The sequence below is a fragment of the Temnothorax nylanderi genome, unplaced genomic scaffold (assembly GCF_030848795.1).
Source record: "Temnothorax nylanderi isolate EJ_2023f unplaced genomic scaffold, tnyl_v1.0 TNYL_tig0007_pilon, whole genome shotgun sequence".
In the NCBI taxonomy this organism is placed as follows: domain Eukaryota; kingdom Metazoa; phylum Arthropoda; class Insecta; order Hymenoptera; family Formicidae; genus Temnothorax; species Temnothorax nylanderi.
The window spans coordinates 1,052,690-1,079,982 of NW_027249069.1; the positions used below are offsets into that span (position 1 = coordinate 1,052,690).

Here is a 27,293-nt window from a genome sequence, read left to right on the forward strand (position 1 = left end):
ATATCAATAATTTCTCTCATATGATCACTTTAATATAAAAATTGCTTAAGCATTTGTAATATTTACACTACATTGTTATAATCACAAAATTTCAAAATAATTTTAAAATTATATTTGTCACGGAATAAAATGACAACGTCGATTCTTGTTTTTAAGCAGTCCACTAAATAAACTAGCAGTGATTATAATATTATATAAGCATTAACAACTAATGGCTGAATGTATCATTAGAATATGGCTGCGACCGAAACGAGCAATCGGTAGCATCATGACAGCGCGTCTTTGATTTAACCAAAGAGTCTTGCTGAAATTCGCGTCTCCGTAGTTCGTATTGAAGTGCATACCCAAGTGGATTTGCATACGAGTTCGCATCGCGGTGTTACCTGCTGTAGGAGGCCGGGCACATGTCACATTCCCATTGTCGGCGTTGTCGTAGGGAGAGAGAAAGTGTACATAAGAAAGAGAGAGGATGTGTGTATATGAGAGAGAGAGAGAGAGAGAGAGAAGCGGGTGGGCGGCGGGGGGGAGGCGAAGGAGGTAAGTACTCGTACTAAGTGCTGTTTTATTTGTGTAAGAACAACCACTTTGCTACCGCCATCCGCCCTCTTGCCCGGCCTACGAAGACAGACTGTTCGCGCACACAAACATCCATATTCACAGTCGCGATTTGCTCGCGGAACGCACGCGATTCCGCAAGCTTACGTGGGTGAGGATGAGACAGGATCAGTGAGTGTGACTAAAGGAAGCCACTTCCGGTCGCGTAATTCCGTTAAGATGTCGGAGCATTCGCTATAACGTTTTCCCCTCGCCCCTTCGTTTTCCGAAAGCACGCAGATGTCGCAGTTAATCCGTCGCAGCGAGGCATCTTTGATTCGTGGATTTATGATATATCGCAAACATCCGGCTTGTTAGCACATGTTTGATTTGCAAATAGAGATTTCGAGCCAGCGAAATCTTAATAAATTTCAAATGCCAATGCCATAGACTTCAAATAATCTCTTTGTTTATTCGTAACAACGAAAACTTTAAATTAAATGTAAAATACAGCGAATCAGACAAATTGTGACGTTGGAGTAACTATAATATTTTGCTGAGAAATATTTCGCCGAGAATTGAATATACCAGCTCCAAATCTCGCTTACAAACGGGCTAATGCAATGGACGCAACAGGGAACTTTGCTGTGATCTTATCATCAGGAATCAGGGCGAAGTTATTGCCGGTTAACAAACGTCTTCGTTATTGCTTCAAACGGTAAAGAGGAGTGCCTGTGCTGGCATTAACCAGACACTCTCTCACGGATCTGCGGAATACTGGTCCTCTGCTTTGATCTTGGTCAACAGCAAAACTTTAGACCCCCTGGTCGTACGCGCGTGCTAACTAATCGGAAGCGATTCGTCCGATTATCGCGGATCAATTCGATACGACGCGAGCTATCCGATCGTTCGTCTAATCGTCGTTCGCGTCGGCGCGATTCGTCGAAGCTGATCTATAAGCTCTTCATTGAACTTGTCGCGGATCAAGACAATAGATCTTCCAAGCGCGGTACAAGTCGGTTCGCAGGCAAAAGGAGGACCAACTAGGCGCTCTGTGTGATACCTCGCCTGATGTCCAAAGGTGCTTCCCTCACACTCGACACTAGATGCGCCTTAGTCTTAGCAAATTGTACAATAACAATCCTAGTAGTTGCTGCCGGTGCTCCTTCCCGTCGTCCTAGGTACATCCTCGCTCTACGCCGAGTGTCTTCGAACCCATTCCCCCTTCCCACCCTCCCCCGCGCCCCGGTGTTGTGTACATTAGCGGATGCTCTGAAGGCAAGACAAACGGAATATTACACAAATACCCGCCCCTTCAACCCCCCCCCCGTCTTCCGTAACTACCAAACCATTCTCCTTCTTCTCACCCCACTCTCTTTCTCTCTCTCTCTCGCTCTCACTCGCTCTCACTGTCGCGATCTTCTGACAGAAGACGTCCCGCTTTGCGAATGTTACATCTCGTGAAATGGTAGATATAGATAGACAGATAGATAGAGGGAAGAGGGCAAAGGGGAAAAGTCAAGCATGTAGAAGTGGACACCACTTTAGAAATACGCAGGAGTTCTGTCAACTTAGGGGCAGCTGAGATATTCGCTTCCGATTGCTTAACCTAATTTAAGAAAAGGATTATGAGATCGTCAAAGTGCCATATATTACCACAGAGTCCGCGTTTGCGGAACGGTTGAGTCAATCATCGATCTAGTGTTGTTAAATAGCAATTATGAATTGCTTTACCATTTTATGGTCTCTTGTATCACATGTTTCTGTAGAAAAAATTTATCTGGAGAGAACACTCACTTCTTTTACTTTAGAACGTTCGGTAAAACACGAACATGGCAAATAAAGCGTTTGAAAGATACCGACACGCGTGTGAATAACAATTAAATAAGATACATATACCGATTACGTAATAATTGATGAAAACTGTGAAGGAGAACGATTAAAAAGGCTATTCCTGAAACACCGTTAAATCCAAAAATAGTCGAGGATGAGCAAGAATTTCTCATTATTATGATTATTATTCGACGACGACGCGGGACGACGAAAGAGCGCCGTGGGCCGATTCCTTGACCACCCGAGTACGAAGGAGCGGGGCGCTTCGTAAATGCATAAAACGCGATATGAAATGCACGAGTTCGGACGTTTTGGCATCCGGACAAGCAGACAATCAACTCATCGAGGCGTGTGGATGCATTTTTATTATATATTATAGACTGCCCGATGCCTTCCTCCATATCGTACGTCACTCATAATGTCAGTCGCTAACGTACCGTCTCGAACGTATTTTACGTACCGGGTGCTCCGAAAGCGATCTATTAGCTTAGATCGTACAAAATCTCTTATCCTTAAGACTCGCGAACAAATTGCTTAAAAAGCATACTTATAATATTTTTTGATATTATTGAATTATTTTGCTAATTATTTTGCTTTCAGTGAAAGATCTAGTAACACGCATTTTTCTCGAAATAAATTTTAATAAGACTGGATGACACCGCAGTGTTTAAGAAAATAATGTAGTACGTTCTTTAATCAATTTGATGCGCGTATGCCAGATTATTTCAGTGTACACGTAATTTAACGGCTCGAAGCTATCGCACCTGCTCGTGTAATTATCCCACCGGAACACTATACTCAAAAATTATGTAACACGATGATATCGAAAAGATGTTGACGTACAGATTCATGACATCTAACAAACTCGGGCAGAGAATTTTTCGTGCCCTCGGTCTCGAGCCTTTATTACAAGTGCTCGAGGTGTACTTGAGCGTTCACTCGAGCTGGCATTTCATTAACGGAGAATTCTATTTCAGAGTTTGACACCCAGTATAGATTTCGGATATAGGTGCATATCGGGCCGTATCTCCTTGTATCAGCCATACACATAATTACCATCTGATAGAGTCTGTTGTCTGTCGAGAGGTTGATTTCATACTTGTTCTTATTGCCGACCCGTCAAAGGTATCCCCGTGGTAGTAGGACGGCCGATCTCGGATGGGGGCCTTAGGGCCGCATAGGCCCCTTCTCCCGTCTCGACCAATCACTGACCCTTGGTCTGCCTTACCGTCGAGAAAACGCACGAGAAAAAGGAACGTGATTAGACCTGCTGCAGGACGATGCATCGACCAGTTCGAGAGTGTCGGCCGCTTCGATGGCCGCCAATCGAAGTCCAATCAGATGAGATAGTCAGCCATTTCGTACATTTATGCATGCCTCTCGTCAAATGTAATGAATTAAAATCAGAAAAATTAAAAAAAATTTTTATAACTCCGTATCTCTATACCAATTTTATTATTTTTTTATTCGGAAAATTATACCGCTCGTTATGATGTATATAGTTAAACTAAGCTTGTTTAAAAGTGTGATGCAAATGTTGCGTATATATCAAGAATATGACAATTTCCATTAAACAATCGACATTGCGCCGATAGCAGAACTGTGCGGAAGTGACGAGAAGGGCATTTCCCATCGATGTATACGCGACTTGCGCGAAACGTCGTGGAATTAATATAGCATGAACCTTGACAACAAACACCAGTATTGTCCTCGACTCTTGCAATTCCCACGGATCCGAATGACGCCTGAAAGACGCTTCTTCGTATCGCCGATGCAATGCAATCAACGCAACACCTGTCGAAAATGCAGATTTACGGCGCAGCTGCTTCCGCTGGTGCGCGCAAGCAATAATTCCGGCGAGACGGAGGACCCGTCCACAATTTCGTGGTTTCTTCCATTCCTCGCGTCTGTCTTGCTCGCACCGAGGCCAGGCCAGCCCGTACCGGGTATTCCTCTCTCTCTCTCATGCCTTCGGAACGATGCCTCGCATTGTTTCATTAGGCCACGTCAAAATATTAGGGCTGCAACTCGTTCCTGCCCTCTCCGATACACGTTACTGAAACCTCCCACAGCCCAAGGCCCTTGGACGTTAATGCCGCATGGACGGCGGGCTGACTTGCGTATAATTACCACATTCGGCCATTTATACCAGGTGGCTGCTAAATTCCGAGAGCAGTGCGCGAGCCTCGCCTCTACGATCGCGCCATCCATCCGCGATAGCCAGCGGATCGTGCAGAATTATCAGTGCTAATACGTCAATTAATACGTCGCGCCTTTAATAACGTACCTTTCAATAAGATAATGCTTATTAAATTATATAAACGCGTATGATTACGTAAGCAAATCTCTCTTCACTATTTGAACTATAATGACCTATGACACATACTCGCGTCACGCGTTCGTTTCCTCGTTGTAATTTTCTCATACGTTTCCCTTATCTTCCCTACATTGTCATCCAAGACTTACTCGATCACCTTTGACTAGCAATAAAGTGTTGTGTGTACGAATATCAAACAAACATACGCGATAAACACCTATATGTTAAGAAGCGCGAGGAGAACAAGCTGAGGTTCCGTCGCGCACAAAGACTTGTCACATGCCCGAGTTTTTTTGTTACGATTTCGTTACGCCATTCATCGCGCCGTATGCGTTTCGGTAGGGGCCATTCTCCCACGCGGAGCAGCCATCGAACCCGCGTCTTTCATCCTTCCTTCTTCGCTCAGATAAATATCTCGAGCGAAGCGAGTTCACCGACTACCTCCCCGTGGAAGACAGAAATTTATTTCAAATCCGCCATGTGGAAAGCGTCTTTCTGTCGAATACTTCACGCTTCGGATTCACTTGACCGACTTTTCACCCTGCCTTAACGCCGATTTGCTTGACGCACAATCGACCGCATGCTGCATGTGTGACTTATATGGCAGGCTTATTGTCACACGAGATGCTAAATATCACAACAAATGCTATATAATTCGCGAAATGTATCGTTTTGTGAGTGGAATATCAAATATCAAAATCAGAAAGAAAATATATGCAGATTTTGAAGTAAACGTAAAAAAATACGTGGCATCAATATGATGTGTTCAACATTATATAAAATATAAATAAACGAAACAGAGACAGAAGAGAGCTCCCGCAATCTTAGAGTGGACCGATGAAATATGGAAATGTACAATATAACTCCGTTAAGACGTGACGAATGAATGACACGGGATGAATTAAAGAGAGCATCGCATTGACTTTGCCTCGGGCACGCCCTTCCTCATTTCCTCTCTCGCATTGTAATTCACAACCGTAACGCTGGATGCAATTGGAGGACTGTATATGGGAAGATGGGCCGGGATCGTAAGTGTAAACGAGTCAATCTCTCGAAATGGTCGATTTTAAATGAGTTCTCTCTCGCTCTCTCTTTCTCTCGGAAACGAAAGCGTCACCTGTCACTTCATAAGCATCACGGCAAGCCATTGTCACTCACGTCCGGTCGCATATGGGCGCTCTATTGTGCGAGACTTATATTTATTCATTAACAATTATCGGGTACGAGCGGTAGCGGGCCGAGTTTTGTCCGGCTGATCGGAGATGTGCGTTAAGGGCGATCGCTACTTCGCGCTGCATAAAAATTGACGCGCGTCTTTGGATCTCGTTCTTTCTATCAAAATGTAATCGGAAGATATATAACTTTCCATGATTTTATGTAAAGAATATTTATTTGCTAAAACTAGTTTTATATTTTGACTTCTGACACCTTTTGATAACGGAGAGAAGAGATTACTTTCTATTTCCGTCTATTCTAAATTCTATGAAATTAATGTAAAGCGCGTGTGAAAGCTACGATCTTTAAAATTTCAATTACTCCGTATTTCCTACGCTTAAGCGTTGCGAGCATCGCGACGAAATCAAACCGAACGTAAAAAGCGGCGAGAACTCCTCACGTCAGTGTGACAAAGCTTTGTGGAGAGAAGCGACGAAGAGAAAACCCGCTTACAAAGAAAGTATCCCTCAGATCTCTCCAGAGAGTATCAATCGAGAATCGAGTCTTTGGAAGATTATTTTTATAGACGACTCTTTCCTGATCTCTTTCTCTGTCCTTTCACGGGCGGCTTATCCGAGGACGCGAAGAAATCGTATATTGGACATCCACTCCTTTCATCACGTAATCTCAGCGGAGAACACTTTAGTTTTCCTCTACACCCTACGCCCGACAAACTTAATCATCACGTTGATAAAAAAAAATATTTCGCGCAAAGAGATATGAAACGCGGCTTCAATCTAAATCCGACTATGATAGTATTATAACGAAGAATCGCGCCAGTATCGATACAAGAACAATATTCTTCAATACAAATATTTTTATAAAAAAAGATTGGTATCATCTGGCTATAAATTGCAAAAAATACAATTATTGTGAAAAAATTAATTTCGTGACAACGACATAACGGATGAACGATCTGACATAATATCCTCCAAAGAAGCAACCCGATACGTTGATAAGCGTCACACGCTAGAAAGGCTCACTCGATGTGCATCCGGTTAATGATCGCATACTTGCAACGTGTTCACAGTAGCGCGTTACTTGCCGATCGGCGCGCGGGGAAACTCCGTCGTCCTTCCATTATCTGGATTAATGGCTAAACACGCACAAGAGTTTCCGCCGACGGAATCGTCCGAGGCTGCACCTCGCCGACGGCTGCCGATCAATTAACTAATGATCGCTAATTAACGCTCCCCCGGGACAGTAATACCCGATAATACCCGGCGGGCCGACGTACGGTAGTATTACCTTACGTTAACTCGTCGGTTGAAGACCGGGGAGAGAGAGAGAGAGAGAGAGGGGGGGGAGAGAGGGCCGAGGCAGGTCTTGGAGGCCTTAGTTTGAGTTTAATCGTGGCTCAGCGCCGTGCTGAGTAATCAAACAATTACTGGGGGGCGAGGGGGGGAGCGGGAGCATAGCGGTAGGGCGCGACGTTACCAATGCCACCAAACCTCCAGAAACCACGGGATGACGAAACGGACCGAAGGGATGAGGGGGAAGGAAGATGCGAATTCGAATTCGAAGCGACTTCAGCGAAATAACAGCCGCCAGTCGATATTATCGCGGAGCCGGGAGTTCGGCAGCCCTGAAACGCGAGCTAATTGACTGCTAAATTATCACGGCTCGCTCCTTCTATCGTCGTTTCTCTCTCGCCCTAGGCTTGGAATTAGAAGAGGATGAGCGTCTTTCCCTCTTTTATGCCTATTCCGAATTAATTGATATATATGGTACAATGGTAAAATTTTGTGTAACGTGTGAGATTCTATCAATTTTAAGAATCATTTCCTTGTTTTCCGGAATACACTGCATAAACTACAACTATAGCGGAAAAAGATTACAATATAAGTTAATATAATATTAGTACTCAGAGTAAAAAAATCCAGAATATTATAATAAATACAAATTTAATTCATTATAAAAATTAATTATATATAAATTCTTTTAACTCTCTTTAAATATGATTAATACATATTTTTATTCGTCAAAGTTGTTTGTAATTTTCTCGTAAATAAATGCCTAATTTGTTTTACACGTATACTATTTGTAACTCGACATTCACAAAACAGTTATGAAAATTCAGATAGCGTATGTCATGATCATAAACACAAATCGATATCTAAATTGCGCTTTTCATTGCGTTCAAAAGGGATACGCAAGAATTGACTCATGATCGTAAAACGTGTATTAAATCTGCCATTAATAAATATACATGTCGAATTCTTAATCTTACACAATTATTATCCCGATTGATGTTTCTTTGCAACTTAGCCATAAAGGACATCACGAATGAACTTCGACGCATCTAATTAACCGTAAATTTTTTACATCGTAATGTGAGATATGTATATCATCGTGAATATTTCGGGAATATTGTTGTTGATCGACAAACGACGCTGGTAGACTGCGCTCCCAGTAAAATACGGAAGGAAGTAGCTCTGAATGAAAGAATTAATCAAGGAAGTCGATATAATGTATATACTTTTTTATAGCAGCTGCGATGGCAAAGTGATTGGGGTCTTAAAACGGAGAAACCGAACGAAGATTGTAAGCCATTATGTCGGCATAAGTGACCAGATTATAGCGATTGCTACTGTGCGTGCGTCTTTGTTACGTCCAGCGGGGCGGATGAATCGGCAGTTTGGTTCTTATAGTTAGGCCACAATCAGGTTGAATTACAAAGCATGTATGATACACCATGTGGCTGTTACATAATGAAATATGCAATCACGCGATGCTCCTGAGTGGGAGAACAAAGGGAGTTAATAAAGCAATTGCCCGAATCATTACGTATCAATTATATTTCTATCCTGAAAGACGTTGATTGCGAGAATGCGATACGCGGATCTAAACATCAACGCTTTTTACATTAGACAATGAAACACTTCGACATCATTGTATTTGTCATTTAATATTTTCTGCTTAATTAATCGAGCGAAGAGTATACATTTACTTAAAGATTGAATAACGCTCTTGTGATTTTAATCGATTATCACAGCCGATTAGCATCAACGGGGAAAGCCGTATCGACGTGGTCGATGAAATGATGAAAAGGACGAGAAAAAGGGAAGCCATTCCCCCCTGGAAGCAGATTTTAATCGAGCGTCAAGCCGAGACAACGAATTTACGATCAGGCACGGCTGTTTAGCAACTCGATTTAAGGCCGTTCGACGAACCAAACGATACGGTAATTAACATAAAGTATTAATAATGCTTCTATCGTTGACGGTTCTCTTTTTTATGCCGAAGCTTCTTTTCCACGGTTTATGCGCCCATTAGATTTTACGATCAAACCGAAAAAATAGCCGAACGATGATGCGTATAGGGAGTCGTCCCTTTATCTCCCTTCTCTTCCTTTTCACCCTTCCTCTATCTTCAATTCTTTTTTGTCCGCATCTTCTTTATTATCTTATCTTTCACACATTTTTCACACACTGCAAATAAAAAGTCAATTCTCAATATTTTCCAAGAAATTAAATTATTTCTTAAGTTGCATAAATTCAAGCGCATTAAACTGCATTAAATATATTTGATATATTTAATGCGTAATCAGTGACGGTTTAAAGCGTTCCGCTTTAAGCAAGCACAACACGATCAATCTTATAAAAAATCCTACAAGACATGCGATACTTGACATTTTCTATCTGTACGTCGCTGTAATTCAATAGAAAATGAACTAGGAGAGCAAAAAAAAAGTTTCCACGCAACAGTAACAAGGAGAAATGCATGGATGCGGAAAAGGGACGTGGTACGGGCTCCGGTATTTCCCTGTTTTCTAACAGAGACCATTCTCGAGAGTTGAATTATAGGAGGAACACGATAGGTGGTCCCAGACGGGTTGACTTCTTTCGCAAGCGAGATAATCGAAGTCTAAATAAATAAAAACATTTCTCCCCTCGCTTCGTCGGCACGCTCGGCTCGAGCTTCTCGTCAGTTTGCCAGAATTGAGTTTGACATCGCAACAAAATAAAACGTGGAATTGGTCGTTAGAAATTTCCTCGACGCGATAGAAACGCTGTAACATGTTAAAATCGCAATTGATTTGTGTCACTGTTCTGACAAATGATAATTCCAATAATAAATTACCAGATTAATATTACAACACGCGAAAAAAAACAATTCACGACTCATTGCGTTGACTCATTGAATAAAGCAGTACGAGTTATCCTTAAAATTGCATTATCACTCGTGGTGAAGTTCCAGTTACAAGTTATCGCATTACGTACGTACGAGTGTGCATTCTAGCGCCGATTTTACGTCAGACAGGCAACAACAGCAACCTCCTCCATGGTTTATTAGGCCGAGATCGTTGTCCACTTCACTTTCGATTCGGAATATCAGCGGGTGGGCATACCTGACAGCTGGACGGCCCGATATCTGTTCGTGGTATTATTAACGTTTACGAAAATACGAACGTTAGCCGCAGAGTCGAAGGGCGAGGTCGAAGCGAAATTAGCTGTCCGATACTAATTAGCTTTCAATCTAATTCCGCGCGGAGCTTATAATCGCCGGCCGAACGAAATCGGAGCCGATTGATTTGCTTCGAAAATCGAACGGCGCGGCGCTTTGCGAGCCTTCAACGTAAATGAATGGTTGGATCTTAATTGCGGATTGAACATAACTTGACATCTCATATAATTTCTCAGAGTCAATTTTAATATGTTAAGTAAAAGGTACGAATTAAAATAAAAACGTAGCATAAAAATTACTTAAAGCTGGAAATCGATTAAAAACTAAATTGGAATGTTATAGCAACTGTTTATAAAAATAGACCTCCATATATTATAAAAATTGTATATCGCAAATACCTATATCGTAATGTCAAATTACTAAAATAAACTAAAACAACTATAAATATGTATCTTTAAATAATCTTCATACAATTCAGAAAAATAAGAACCAGTTCGTTATTAACGACTTATAAAACGAAGTCGGATGTGGCTGGAGCAATAACATTCGGCGATTTGCAATCGTAATTTCCCGGGGCATCGCACACGGAATCCCGAGATACATTTGTACATATTGATATCGACGTGCCTTTGCAGTCGTCCGCAAATCGCCGGGAGTGTACGAGCTGAATTATTCAAGGGAACGGGACACGGCCTGCGGGCCTCCGGACTCCGATATCGGCCGGGACGTTCGACGTCTCCTCGAGATATCGAGAAACAGAGAAGAGGCTAAACGGTGGGATCGGATACACAGGGAAGCGAGTGGGGATGCGAAAGGTCAAGTCTAGCTTGCCGTCCGTCGTAGCCTCTCACGAAAGCGTGTGCCCTGCGACTGGAAGAAGACCCGATTTACATATTTATTCCACGAGGAAGATCCCATCAGATAGATGGAAAACGTCGTGACGTTCTATTGAGCGCGACGGTCGGCAAAAATCACGGTCGCCATCCGCGTCTCTTCCGTGATCGAGGGCTCCTGATCAGCATCACTTCAGGAACAATATCAAAGGGAACAAAAATAAACGAATGAATAAACGAACGAATAAATCATTTTCTGAGTTTAAAAATCCGGATAAAGATATTTTACATATAGGTATTTTAAATATATCCGGATGTTATCCTTGCAGCGTACTTTCTATATTTAATCGTAAATTTTGAATAAATATCTTGCTAAGATAATTTTTGTAAACCTTACATTATGATATTTCTGTTAAAATTATTGCTATCAAAAGCCAGGTTGTTGTGCTCTTTATTGGATCCGTATACTAATGCACAATTCTCTCGTCGGCCGAGTGCATCGCGCGCGACACTCGACGAAAATCCTTTATCTTCAAATCGCCGGAGATAATTTGGTCGGTGTAGACACGGCAAATATCTGTACAAGAGATCGGAATAAGGGTTGGCGTGGCGGTGGCGGGCGGGGTCGGCGCGTGGAAAGTCTATGTAGGTTATAGGGGGACGGGATCACTAATACAGGAGATGTTTGCAAACCTGTTAATAATGCCGCGTTTGCTCGCCGGGTTATTAGTGATAGCAAACACTTAAATTGTTCTACCGTGGATTAGTAATAGGCGCAGCTGCAAAACTCCGGCCGGCTGCGCGTAAGCTTTTCTCGATGGCACGTCGAGTCATTTCGCCAAAGATCAAAATTTGTAAGCAAGCGTTCGTATCGAATATTTCTTGTAAGTGTAATATCATTCCTAAATTATCGCGAGAAATTGTTTTATAATTACATTTTCTACTCAATTACACACAATTGTACATATATTGCTCTATACCCCATTGACCATTTCATAATTTAAAAAATATAGTAACAAAAACTCTAAAAAGAGATATATACAGTCTCAAAATATATTGCAGAAACGATTTGTGCATTTATCTTTTTAAATTTATTTTACTCTAAAAACATCTAATCGTTTTCTTTTTCTTGAAAAAGCGTGATGGAACCTTTATCTCCAACTTTGGCTTATACGATAGCACGGCCAAATTTCGATAAGTCGCGTGTTTGTCGAGGTATCGCTTCAGCCGCGATACAATCTTACTTTCGTATAACGCATAGGGCGCCGCTCGGTATATTCTCCGGTAACAGCTCTTCCTGTAAAAGCCCTTTCCAGGGCGCGAGCAATGCCGGCGTGCGCGGCGTTATATCCCCCAGGATCCACCTTGAACACATCCAGCGAAAACCAAACTGGTTTAGCTTTAAGCACGTTAGGTACCCCTTTAATAGCTTATAGGTAAACAAAATTAACATATCTTAACAGCGTTAAGAATTTCCGCGTATACCCCGCTCCACCGTTGCAGCCCCGGGCAGACGACGGGGCTAAAGGGGTAAGTTTGTTAAGTAGCGACGAGCGCGAAACCGCCACGAGAAACGGTGCCGAAGACACGCGATACCAAAGATACGCGATCTTCAGGACGTCGTCTTATATTTTCCTGGATGTGCCCGGATTATGATACCCGTAAGACGGGTCGATTTCATCCCTTTGGCTCTTCTTCCGGAATTCGTAGGATATTTCTACTAAAAGCCTTCGATAATAATATTTCTGTGTTTTGCATTCTCGAGCTTAACTTCATCTTCAGCTTTATCCTCACCGACGAAAATTATTTCACTCTAAATCACCTTTATTTTCGGCACGAAGGGAATAAATGATAATATCGTGTGCAGCTGAACGCATTGTCATCGCGCGACAAATGGGCGGATCAGAATGTTTTAGACTAATCCGCCGCAAAGGACAAATTTATGTAGGGTATATCTGCGTTACGAGAATAGAGAGGTTTCATAATATATTCGCGCGACGGATATTTCTAGTTAACTTGAACAATATTGATTCAGAACAGAATGCGAAGGCGAAACCACGATGACGGATGAATATCCATCGCGATGCCGTGACAAAATATTATTCGCGACGGTACACGATCTCGGAACATATTTTGGCATCTGTTCGCACTTTCATGTTACTCAACCGGGCATAGATACATAATGAGCGTCCTTTGTTTTAGCATACTTGTAACGCGACGTAATAGATGCAGTGCCGCCGGCGTTAAACAGCGAGCATCGCCTTTTGGCATCGGCGAGCAATCGCCATCTATCAGCCATCAAAAGGGGATCAGTCGCGTAAACCCGCGTCTTTCTTGTAAATTTCCGTTGCCTGCAGGACGTTGCGAAATATATCCGAAACCCCGGGCGGATTGGCGTGCTGACAGTTCTCGGCGCAGCATAATTCGTTCCGTCGAGTCGAACATCGTTACATTAATATTCTGGCAACGTCGTTCTCCAAATGGTTACTTCACGTGATTTTAATTTCTCCGCGTTCCTTGCAACGGCCGTCCTACTCTCTTTGGCTTGCAGATTTCACCGCGACATTCGCGATCCACGAAAAAAAAAAAACTCCGGCTTTTGATCGTTGCATATGCGCGCGAACTGCCGTATCCCTGCGCCGACCCTAGATGCGAAATCTCTTCGTCGAAATGCACGGGGCATAATTCTAAGAGCTGGCAAAAGAACCACGATTAAGGAGAGCGATATTAAATATATGAGACGTAAACTTGAAATTATTTTGCGATTCGAAACACGGCAATTTATAAAAGACATTAGCACTCGCAAAAAAAAAAGGAAAGTTGGAGAAGACAATGGCAGTGAGAACCCAAGAAAAAAAAGAGTTTGGAGACGAAGAAGAATCAATGGTCTCGCGACGACTGCAGAAATTTCGAGCCGAAGAGACACAAATGCATCGCGATGAAATACTCAACGACAGCGCATTCACGGTGAATCGTTATGGTGGGTCTTTATGCCCACAACAAAGCATAAATATAGCTGATTCGCCTAAGGCTGCCTTTGTACAGGTTACACTGGCTGATCCACTATCGAGATATCTGCGTGGGACGTGTGTGGGGTGCGCTATTCTGTATCGTTGAGCATCCCAGACGACACGTCGACTACCAAAAATCAGAGAAAACGAGAGTGAAGCGATCGTAAATACGGCGTTCTGCGTATTTCACACCCCAGAAACGCCTGCACGTTTAAAAGGGTCTTCCTACGAGTAACAAAATTCTGCAGCTTCAATAAAATGATTGAATAACAGTCATTAAAATCACGATTTATATCCTTTATCGCGATTAAAACACGGTCTCCCTAAAAAATGACAGTATGATGATAAAGATTGCGTAAAATGCATTCGAGAACACTTTGAAATTCGATAGCTCTAGTAAGACAAGCATACTCTTCGAATAATGACGGACGAAAGCGCTCTCGATTACTATCGAGAGTATGTATTTCGAGTCCCGTGAGTCATGAGTGATGACGGTATGTCGTCGTTGTCGGGTCGTACACTCTCGGCTGCGGAGAGAGTCAATGCCAGAAATAATATCGGTATACTCGTACGTCGGTGGAGGCGGGGGTGATGTCCTAACATCATCGGTTAACGAACTATATTTATCCGGCGGGTTCATCCGCGGCTTCTTTCTCCCCCCCTCCCCCCTCTCCCCCGCCCCTCTCTGCCGCTTCGCCTGTTCCGCTTCTTGCTCCTCCTTCTCGTTGCCCCTCAACTTGTTCTTGTTCCTCGACGTCCCTTTCTCCTTATGATCCTCGCCTCTTTGTGACAGACAAGAATTCGAGATACACGAAATCCGCACTTTCCAAATTGGCGCATTCAACCTTTTGGGTCCCCGGAATTATTCATGAGCCCGCTGAAAAGCCAGCCCGCGACGAGTCGTGATGGTATTAAGATGTCGTGCGTATTTGTTGAAATATTCGCGGTGCGCGAGACATGTACACGCGAAAATTCGCGTGTGCAACCTTGTGCGCCAGAATTAATTCCGAGTCCACTGTAAAGCCAGCTTGGAGCGCCGAGCGATTATTTCGAAACGCTGGAGTGTGACGTTAAAGAAAGCGTAATGCGAATGTTCGCGGATAATGTCTCGAGATTCGGAATGCAGCGTTTACGCGTTGATGATTGTCGGCCGTCAGTTACGCAGCATTCTTGCGCGTTAAATCGTGATGAGTTAAGTCTAATAGAATGAATTATAGCGCCGTTCGACGGAGTGTTGTATAAAATAGAAAGCGCGCGACGTTACTTTCGCGGGTTTGCGAATTTGATCGTGAAAGTTCACGGTATTCACACGAAAAATTCGAGTGCCCGAGGCACATTCTCGAACGCGCTCGTATTTTTGCAAATCTCCCGATATGTCTCGCGCAATAAATCCGAGGTAGGTATATAAAAGGCGGAATTCGCGAGAAAGTAAAGTCCCAACAAGGTATTAGACCATATATGTATATATTTTAATCGTTACTAACTCGACGTTTAATTTATGTCTTATAGGACAAAGAGAAATCATTACGCCCCGGGATATGAATGCATAACTCTTAGATTATCTTAAAATAAAGATACTCGCACGAAGATTAAACGACTATTGCTGTATGTTGACTCTCGAGTTAAGCTCCGAGCGGAGGAAGCTCGCCGGTCAATTTAAAGGAAATAAAAGATGACTAAAAAACTGAAAAAGCCCAGGCGTGTGACATGTACGTATTTGTTATCCCTCGATCGCCAAAGGGCCCCAGATAAATACGCAGCCCCCTACCATCGCGAGCGGACTAAGGGGTTATACGGGGGCCGGTGATAAACAGTGTCGCTCATTCACAATGGCCGGCGAACACGCATTAAAGCGGACTAATATGAAGTGTATTAATGCGCGCGGCATTGTCTAACCCATGGCGTACACGGCTACTGTCGTGGGGCCCGGCTTTATCCCACCGTGGGGGGCCCAGCGGTGCCCGCGTACGTATACGGGGTCTCCTCGATATACCTGGTGACTTTTTAAGGAACCCCGCGATGAGACCGGGTGGGAGGTATTTACTTATATCATTATGCTGATTTTATTACCCCGTGATGCGACGACCATTCCTCGAAGAGGCGTTACAAATGCGTTTTGCCCGCTTCGAATCTGTAATCTGCGAAAGAAAGTCCTCTGTACGGTCGCAGGTAGGAAAGAACCGACAGTAATCAAAAATTTTTATCAGCTTCTTCTTAGTCGATCTAATCATTTGAACGTACGATACGCAAGATAAATGCCGCAAACGAGTGATGTATGATACAAAAAGGAATGCAAACATCTCTCTATACATCCTCATAGCTAGGATATTACGTTCTTTCGCGATTGTAACGGCTACGGTGGTTATTCATACGATTTAGTATAGCAACTACATAATAACAAAATACGCAACAGTTAACTACATTAAGATATAATGTAAATATGTTTTTCTTATTATCACTAAAGCATATCGATGATAATTATTTATTAAAATGGTTATATTTCCAAAAGATAAACTGCGTGACTCTTTTTTGAGAAATACAGCACCCGTTGATGAATGAGCAGATATCGGAAAAAACGGAAACGACATTAAGAGCGTAAAAATGTAAAGCACACCCCATACGGAGCCAATCGCGGGGTGCTGTAAGCTAGTTCTGCCCACCGGTCTAAATTATGAGGTCGCCGGCCAGCTCGCACCACGCATAAATGATTGCTCGTGTTATGTTAAACATCCGGGCATGGAGAGCTGCCCCGAGAGCTCACCCACGAGACATCCGATGGAAGTGGAAGAGGAGCGGTTGGATAAAAGAGGAAGAGGCGGAGGCAAAAGTTATTTATCTCGAGCAGTCGCATGAGCAAGGATTTTGAATAATTCCTACCGGTGGAAGAGCCGAGAATGTTACCCCGTAGGGCACGTCAAGTTATCTATAAATACACCTTAAACTTAAATAACATTTCGAAAACGCGCTTGCTTGCAAAATCTTACAACTCAATCTTCATAACTTCTCCCATAATACACATAATAATCGAACATGAAAATAATCGTTTTTTAGTGAAGTATACTTCGCTGGTGTACATCAAATTTATATACCATTATTTACTTGTAAATGTAAATTCTTACTAATTTTTTAATGTAACTATTACAATTTTCTTCTTATTGCGGTGCAATCGAGAACATTACATCACGGATAAAGCGGCTAATAAATCATGGAAAAAGAAATCTTTGAATTAGTGGAACCAATCTGCAGGGTGCTGAGGGAAGTCCAGTTCTCGTAGACACACGAGTGCCTTAGGAATATGAGCGGCAATCGGCCGGAAGATCGGTCTGGTCAGTGGCCAGCGGGAAAAAAAGACATATTAGAAACATCATAATGCCAGAACGAAGCTATGTTCCAATTTATAACTGGATGATATCGCGATAAAGGCTCAGGTTCGAGGCATTGTGTTTGGTAAGGATTCATTCTTGATGTTGCAGCAGGCATCGACTGCCTGGGTGGGGTCTTGGTTCCTTGGTGGGCCTAACTCAGGATATCCTTTTGATATCCTGTTAACTAATGCCCGCCATTCATTACTGACGTACGGGGAGATCTATGTTTTACGTGTAAATAATACCATCCCGGTAAAAGATTCGCCATGATCTTAATTATTATGCAACATTGACGCATGCGAACTCTTTCATTAAATACCGTTAATCTTTTTAATCGCAAAGAAAAGATTAAGTCGTCATGTCTTCCAGCGTATCGGAGACTTTTATAGACATCTGTAGTCTGTAAGTATATCCAGATGCAAATTCTTCTGCCATTTTATTATTTTTACATATAAAGAAATAATTCTGCAGAATCTTTTTTATTACTATTATTCTCTCTATCTTTTACAAAATAATATATGTGATTGTCAATGATGCCGCTAATTTTCTTTGCCCTTGATTTTTGCCCGAAATCTAAGACATTCGTGACGTTTCTGCTCTACCATGTTTATGGTTTTATTATGTAACAAATGTTCAGTTCGCGAGACTGCAGTCAGTATGTTTACGACTGATGCCAGAGTCCGGTAGTGTCTCTATATTCGGTTTCGGTTCTCCGACCGCAAAGCTGCTCAACATGTATCAGTGTCCACGTACGACGTATGTGCAGACATCAGAGGAAGAGGACGTAGGTGAGGCTAGGTCCGGACGAGAGCGAGGTGCCTGCATTGTTGCAGGTCCATTGTTAGGCCTGAGTCAGAAGAGAGGTAGGCCTGGCCACGTTGGTACCGCCTACCAGACTGACCCCGACGTGGAAGGACCAGGCCAACGACGTCCTGCCTCTCCGATGATCCTTTGCCTCTCGCTAAATTTTCAAATGACGAAATTCAAATCATCTAGTCCTCTTGATATCTCTGATACTCTTTATTTTACGGCATTTATATTTTGGCATCATAAATTAACCATTTTTTTCGTAAATAGAACAATTAAATATGTTTTCTAGATATAATTAATTTCATATCTGTTCGTAAAATAGCTTTCAAGCGTTAAAAGAAATAATTCTAAATCTAAAGTTATTATATATAGTCTTTCGCTTTTAAATTCTTTTCACGTATTACGTATCGCACATGCAAATGAAGCAACTTCTCCAACGTGAGTCAGCCGTGATAATCGTAGTCTCCTTACCTTGACTTCATTCAATAATTTAAACAGCAATCGTCCGCGTAATCTCGAGAAACCCATACATTCTTGCCAATCAAAAATTTGACGATAAGAATTCAAGATTTTAATCAATCCTTTGATTCTTTTTGTTGCCCTCCAATAATTTATTTTTACTAGGAACAATCGTTAATGAAATTAGATAGATGTGAAATTTCTCTTTAAGGACTCTTAATCATGATATTATGTATCTATAGTATTCTAGTATGATATTTGTATAGCAGAAGACAGCTATATAATATGTCTTTTCCATTACATTAAAACGTATCGGCGAAAAGCAGAGGAATAGAAAAAAACGGGGAATACAGGATTAAATATAAATATTCGCGACAAGAATGCATTTTGTGTTAAAAAGTAAAGCGAAATAGTTAATAAGCCGGTGGCGGAACTAAACCTTAACGTGCTTCGCAATCGCAAGAGGAGCAAAAATTAAGAAGATTAAAAGGTCGAAAAGCCGCTGAAAAGAGTAGGTACACCTAGCGAAGCCGGAGAAGCATTTGCGATTGTAATGTACATTAAAATTGTAATCCCCCGACAGTGTGTGGTACAGTCCTCTTATATTTTACGCAAAAGTCAAAACATTCCGGGATACGAAGAGACGGGACGAACGATCGCTCGTAATTATTCCAGGCGTTAAAATATTTTCTCATCGAATAGAGTCTATATATAATTAACAGAGTAGTATATTCCCACGTATAAGACAGGAATACGAAAGCATAAAATATTCTGAAAAATTATATTACGTGTGCTAGTCTTTACCTTCTTCCCGTTAAAACATATGTTATATGAATACCTCGTATCTTATAAAAAACTCTTTCGTGCTCTGCATAGAAACATCGTATTAAAACTTGGTCGTAAACTCAGAAGGTGAATAATATAATCCTCCGTAATTCCTTAAATGACGATATTTTTTCTCACAAAATCGGCAATCGTAATCTTTAAAGCGTATGAGATTTATTATCAAAAATGCAATTACTCAGAAATATTTTTTTCGAATTTATGACGGAATTTATCGAAATCACGTCCAATTATTTGGATTCGCGTACTTTCCAAAGAACGTTCGTATCTTTGGAATTACGAAGAGACGAACTCGTTCTTGTTCCACGAAACGGTACGAAAATTACGGCTGTAGCCATGATCCCTTTTATCACGCGACTTAAAGCCAACGATAAAATCTTCATCCAATGATAAAATACAAAGACGCGTTACATCGCGGCGATCTACAAAAAGTAACGTCTTTACCGTCGCGTGCGACAGAAGCGGCGACATTATATCGTTCATTTCTCGAATCGTGGCGAACGATCTTCCGTAATTATGCGAGACGGTGGGACGATTTTCTCACGGGACGAGCTCGCCGTCCCGTACGGGCCACAAAATGATGATCTCCACCAAATGAACCGCCGATGACGCTGACTGTCATGCGACGGGCGCACGACCATCCTCGTTGTACCCGCTCGCTAACAAGCCCCATTGCCACTTTATTATCGCGGCCGGATCGCCCAGGAATAGCCACAAATCACGTGGAACTGGTTATCCGGTGCGTCATACGCGCTCCTACGTTCGTATATCTCCGGAACGGCATTACCTACCGGAGTACTTAAACTGGTTCACCTATATGAAATACGATGGTGAAGCGTTCACGTGGCAAGCCCGGACAGCAGGTAGATCTCTCCGAAACTTACCACGAGCCGCGATTATTATTCACGGCCACTTTGATTGCATAATTAGAGCGTGTCACTGAGAGACAGTCGTCGCTCTAGTTCGGAAAGGTAACGTTATGAAAATTTCGGAGCTGTTATCTGAAGCGATCGTAAGGATTCATGAGAAATTTTGAACCCGACATAGTTCACGCTCTATGATCTGACATAATAAATCTTTACGGCAACTAACTTTCTCAGCAAAAAAATATTTGACAGCATAGAATTTTATGTATTCGTAAATATAACGATATGAAACCTGTATAAGCTGTAATTCTGAATTAATAATTTTAAATTATTTGCATGCATGTAAATTAAATTACTTAAAATGCATTGTCCATTTTTAATAACTGTAGAAAATAAATAAATCAAATTTTGAAAGAATTAACTTCATAGATTTTTCTGCACAATGTTTATATACAGTGAGTAGGAGAAACTTGATATGTTTTTAGATATAACTACCGAAACCTATACTAGAATACGTTTAAAAATTATTATTAAAATTATGTAAATAAATTGGTTCATAGATTATACAGATATTACTGCATTTAGATTGCAGAAGTCAGCCTGATCGCGCAATCCCGTTCGGCCATCGACTTTCCGATGACCTCGCGTTAACTGCCCGATATCCTTTAAAGTGGAAAGATCAATCCCCACGCTCAGCCCTAAATCACGCTTATGACAGGAACAGATGTATACTAGTCCGCCCTGTCGCGAATAGTCCTCGCAATAAGGTACCATACAAGCCGCGGTGTACCTGGCTTGGCCCCTGCAGTAGCCCCCGTTTGGCTCTCTTCTCGTTTTGGATCTACGAATGCACCGACATCGTGTCGCACCAATACTCGTGTCGGCTACGAGCCGGGCAACCTCCGGGAAAAGAATACTCGCGACGCGTATGTAAAGACGATTGTATATCTGTATCAATTGTATGCATATGCGGGGCCCTCCACCTCTGCCGACTTCTTCTTCGGTTGCCAACACAGTCTATAGGTATATACGTACCGTACGTATATTTGTCGCGTTTAACCATTATATGGTTTATCGTTATTGTTCGTCACCGACGGGAGTACCTAAGGCCCCCCTCGAAACACGATGCGAGGGAAGAGAGAGAGAGAGAGAGAGAGAGAGAGAGAGAGAGAGAGAGAGAGAGAGAGAGAGAGAGAGAGAGAGAGAGAGAGAGAGAGAGAGAGACAAAGAGAAAGAAAAGGGAAAGATACGATTAACCGTTATTAAACTAACCTACCTTATGCGATCTTAATTTAAATACGATTATGGATAAGACGTGATACCAGAACTGCGCTGCGGTATCAAATTTGATATTCAAATGGATCCGTTTTTTGTTCAGGCTGGACTTTTTCCAATCCTAATCGATTGAAGATCGAAAACACCCTGATGTCGAGATTTGTTTCTATTTGCGCTCAGATATGATCGCAAAATTGTCGTGTTTATAGTAAGTTGTCCGCTTAGCATTAATTATCTGCTACTCTTCGTACTCCATAAAAACAAATTACATATTTCTGTTTCCAAGAAATGCATCTCATAAAAGTCACGCGAGGAACGATTCAACGAGAGCTATTACTTTTCGCATCTTTTACGAGGAACTTTCATCAACGAGATTTGTTTCCTTGCGGTAAACGATGATTCGTATGGCATTTCGTTGCAATGTACATAAACGCGGCTGTATTAAACCGTTATGCGTCGCGGAAACTTTGTTTATTTAGAAGTTATTTATTTGACAGAAACATCGCGAAGACGTGGCGAGTCCACGCGTATCCTATATACGGAAACTTGCGTTGCAAACGCGCAGTGTCGACTCGTACAAGAAGTAAAGGATTAAATTTAGCATCGGCGAATATCCCGCCGTCGCGAACGGTCTCTCCCGAGTCGATCTGTGTGGAACGCTAATGTATTAAGCACGATCGTACATGGAAGGACGATCTCGTGCAGCACAATTATGCGCACTACCAAGTGTTTGGTCTGCGCGATAAACTGCAAGATGGATTAGTACGAAATTTCATCAAAAGATAAACTAACAGTCTGGATACAATGTGGTTACCGATCACGTTCTGTCTTTTCAAGAGAAGAACACAAGAACAACCTGCAGTTATTTATTAGCTATCCACTCAAGAAATACTTGTACGTCAGTTCCCTTTCGAATTACGGAATCGAATTTTGCTCTTTCATGACGAGTAATGGCAAGAGATTTTATTTAAAGCGATTTAAATAATTTTATATCACAGATTTTATTTATTCTAGCGCATTAATTTTGCAATCCATATCGAGAGCAATTTGAATATCTTTAAATATTTGCGCGAAAGGACGTTTCACTGCTTTCGCTGAAAATTTTCTACGAAATTATCATCGAAATTTCCGCAATATATTATTCCGATCAAAGATAAGGCGCTTTCCGCGCGAGCCGCATTTGGCAGCGAGACACGGCCGCGATCTGTGACATTTCTATACCAAATATATCGTACAGAACTCCGCCGCCTCGCGCACTGTCATATTAAATATTATTTATGTTCCCTCGCGCACAAAAGAGACCGGTTGACTCGCCTGGATCCGAGGCTTCGCGCGCGCGTGTGTAGGGAACGCACGTTCAATATAACCGTGCCGCATATAAAGCACGAGGGCCGCGCGTAGGTCCCAATCGAAAAACAATATCGATCCATTGTTCCAACCGGTCAATAAATATCGTAAATATCGCGTTGAATTATCGGCCCCGATCTTCGTAGCCGCACGCTGAACGCGAACCGATTCTCATGCTCGGATTAGGCTTCCCTGCTGACGCACTTGAGCGTACGAGTGCGCGATACATGCGTGGAATAAGATTTGCACCACGTGTTGGCGCTTTGCATGCATGAACGGAACAGTACGTATTGTATAATACCGTAAAAATCGCAGCGAGTTTCTACGCGCGCCGATGGTATCCTATCCTTCTATCTCATCGAATTTATAGACTATAGAGTATATAATATCTCTTTAGAACCACGGCTTTTCTCTGAACTCTTTATGAATTTGAGGAAGAGTACACTTCAACCTTTCTTCCGCGTGTGCGTGCACGTTGTAATATTAAAGCGCTTTTCTCTTTCCGTGTAACACGTTAATTGGATCGCCCGGGCAGAAATTCGTAATAAACGAAAGACACCACGTCGATCTTTATTGTGTACTTGTGTACACGTGTACGCGTATATCCAATTTATTTGAAACTCAAGCAAGAGTTTCGGATTTAGACAGATACCGCCTTTGCGCACGATAAAAGAAACTTCCTCGACCGTGTATAAAAATGCGCGTATTGTGCATTGTCACAGAGAGGTAACATTATATCACATTTGTCCTCGTGTACCGAACTGAGACATGTATTTCTACTCACGTTTCAGCATCCCTTTGTACGTCGCCCCTGTTATGGATCTGACATCACGACGAAACGATTGAATCTAGAAGAAAAATACGGCCACGTTATTTTTATTAGTTCCGACGTTTCTCTCGCAAAAATAAAACTCCGCGAGCGGTCACGAACGTACCGCTTATTACAAATTGCAAATTAACATTAACATTATGCTCAATGTGTTATACCAATTTGTGCGATGAACAACAAGAGCTACAAAATTTGTTAAAAATATCCGAGATGATTCCGCAATTATGTTCAACTGTTATATTTTTCGGATATAATTCTGTTAAATTCTATAATAATAGAATACCGCATTTCTACACTTCTAGACATTTCTACAAAGCAGCAAAGCAGCAATTTGCATAATCTTCAAATAAAATTCAGACTTTAAAGCGCAGCATCAAAGAGAAGTTTATGATACAGGCTCTGCCATCTCTTGGTAGCCACTGGAAACTGCGCTCGTCTGGCAGTGATTCTCAATCCAAGACTGTCGCACCGCTAAATATAACTATAAAATACGAATAAGAGCGCATCGTGTCCTTAATTTGCACGCTAAATAGAGGTATCGATCGACTTTAGCTATTTCGCCTTTTACGTGTCGCGATTTCACAACAGGTATGTAGCAAATTTCGGAATTCCGGAGCAATATGTGGGAGGATCAATGTAGGAACGATTGAGAACCAACGTCAAAAAGAACGATTTTCGATGAAGAAGAGAAATCCCTGGGCGACCATACGGTCGCAGTCTTTCCACCTTATCGATATTAGCATAGAAGAGCAGTTTGCAAAATCGTTACACGTCGCGAAAGTGCACGTCTGGGCGCACTAAAGGCTATCTCGCCGAATAAAACGACGCTTAAATAACGTATTACGCCAATACGTTTGCCGGAGAAGCAGGACAGACAAAATAACGAAAGGGACCTCAACGATTTCAACCGAATGGTCCTCGATCCAACAGGTAATCGTTATCGTTTAAATTGCTACGATATCCGTTACAATTACGCTGCCAATTGTTTGCAAGTGCAAAGTATCTGAGATAAAAAATAACGAATTTAGGTTTACATTCCAGGACAGTGTTGGAAAAAAATACCTACAAATCGAAAATAAGCTTTCAAGCATCTCCAACAATAAATGTGTTATTATATCCGTAAATCTTTTCGCTCGTAATTTGTATCTTAAATTGGCATATCCTTTTTGCGTGGATAATTGACACGTGACAAACGGACATTGCGTTAAACTGTGAAGGGTTAACCGCGCGCGATTACGGCGACGAACGTCGGCACGATGCACGCACTTTGCGTGAATGCGTGAATTCAGACGCGGCGTAATCTCCCATCGAGTGGGCGAATAGGCACTGGCGAAGGGGTGCTACAACCAAGGCGGCGGGAGGTGAGCGGTAAGTGCGCGGAGGGGCGCGGAGCGAAAGAGGATTGCCGATCCATCCATGAGAGATGACGCCAGTCCCTGAATGCGGGATAAAACCTCGCTGATGCCCGGCGGAGCGATCCGCGGGATGGAAGCGAGAGGGTGAGCCGTGACGACGGGAGAAAAGGAAATAGAAGACTGACGCGAAAGAAAGAAAGAAAGAGAGAAAGAAGGGGGAAACAGGGAGACGCTACTGAATGCCGCGGAAAGTAAAACTCAAGGCAGTGGATCCGAAAGGACGTTGAAGACTCTCCCAAATCCATATAAATTGTCGTATTGTTGGAAGACCGTGTCGCATACCAATTCGAGATGACGCGAGATATATCTTGGAAAAAGGAGCATCGTCAACGGTCCATGCGATTGCCAGTCGTTATAGCTATCGTTGGTGTAATATACGCGCGATTTCTGGATCGTCGTCGGATTCGCGAAGCTATTTGCAAAAGTGTTGAATTGAGATATACTTACAAGAGTATGTACATGTGTATGAAGATTTTCTTCACGTATAAAAAGTATCCTTACAAATTTCCTTTCACTATAGCAACGCGATTTTTCGCATAAAAGGTAACTCCTGCTACACTTTTTTACTTTTGATATGACAAGCACGATTTAAATTTGTAATTTATACCGCGCGTACCGTGCGAGATTCCGATGCATTCGACAGATCTTTGGAATCGCTATTGATATGATTCGTCACTCCTAGGGTGGATTAAGGGGATCGCCGTAAATAACGAAACGTCGGTCGATGTATCACGGAGAGAAGGATCGGACCGTATTATTATTCTACCCGCGTTTTCACGTCGCACGATTTGCTTCTATACACGTGGCTTCGCGACACAACTTCCGATCAAAGGACGTATTCGATCCACACGAAAGACAGAGACAAAGTGTAATGATGTTGCACGCTTTTAATCGGACGATGCAAACTCTGATCTGCAGCACGGTTCAAGAAGATTATCGACATGTATCATCGACACGCTAACGCGTGGATTTTCTCTTTACTTTTATTTTCCCCTTCGAAGCGCGATATACTGTCAGCTAGGTCTTTGAAATCGACTAAAATACGACTTGTTAATGCAAAAGCAGCAATGTTCGACTTCAAACCTGCGCGCGATTTAATTCACGAGGGAAGCTTTTAGATTATCTTGATATATTTGATAGACGCTGGATATAATGTATTATAAAATTATATAATTGTATTTCTACATTCGTCGCGTAGTATTAAAGATTTAAATTCCTGCCTCTGGCAAAATCGAATTTAATACTAAACCTATATCAAGAACAGATTTATGCTCGTGTGGTTAGTTGTAAAAAAGAAAACTCGACAAAATCATTTATAATATGACCGAGTCTACTTTCGAACGAGGGAACCTTCGGGCTGGTTTTGCATCTTACGCTGCTGAAGCTATTCAGGAGGACGATTGGACGTCACTGTCCAGGGAATCGTAGGGGCCGGCGCGGCGTCGAGTGGGTTTAGAAGTAGACCGGCGCGCAAAGACGTTCGTATGATCGCCGTTTGGAGCGGACGACTAAGGGATTTCAGTCAAAATACAACTCCTTGGTACCGGCGGTAGCCGATAAATTATTATCTCCCGAAGATTAGCCCCGATGTCGCGACCCTCATAAATATCAGTATATTTTTGCCCGGTAAGCCGATTTCCTTTCTGCCGATGGCTTCGAAACGTAGCGGCTGCTGCCGAACCGCGCGAAATCCTTTCTTACCCCCTCCCGCCCTCTGCTGCTCCGCGATCCTCGGCGATCGTCTTCGTGTAGAAGGCTCTTTATAGACCGGGAGATTAAAGACGCTTCTCGTATTCCTTTTTAATTTCGCGCCTCTCAGTACCGGCGCGACCGGCGTCAGTTATTTTCAGTGGTAAAGCCCGTGTCAGCGAACGCCGAATAAAAGATAATCGCGCGTGAGGAGATTCGCCTCCTTTCGATTCTCGCGCGGCGCG

At 42.4% G+C, this 27,293-nt stretch overlaps 1 protein-coding gene across 6 annotated transcripts in view; it reads right to left on the reverse strand.

Moving 5' to 3' along the window:
- Positions 1-27,293, reverse strand: part of LOC139780307 (uncharacterized) — a 258,523-nt gene that overhangs the window by 114,869 nt on the left and 116,361 nt on the right. For 4 of the 6 annotated variants that reach the window (XR_011720206.1, XM_071718941.1, XM_071718935.1 and 1 more), the window contains exon 5: positions 23,900-23,963. The exons of 1 other annotated variant lie outside the window; for it this stretch is intronic. Coding sequence is in view for 4 of the 5 variants with exons in the window: in XM_071718941.1 (XP_071575042.1) it covers positions 23,900-23,963 (64 nt within the window). In the remaining variant the exon portion in view is untranslated. Of the gene's footprint in view, positions 1-17,922; positions 18,477-23,899; positions 23,964-27,293 lie in introns of those variants that run through there. One more of the 6 variants, XM_071718918.1, reaches the window with a different exon arrangement.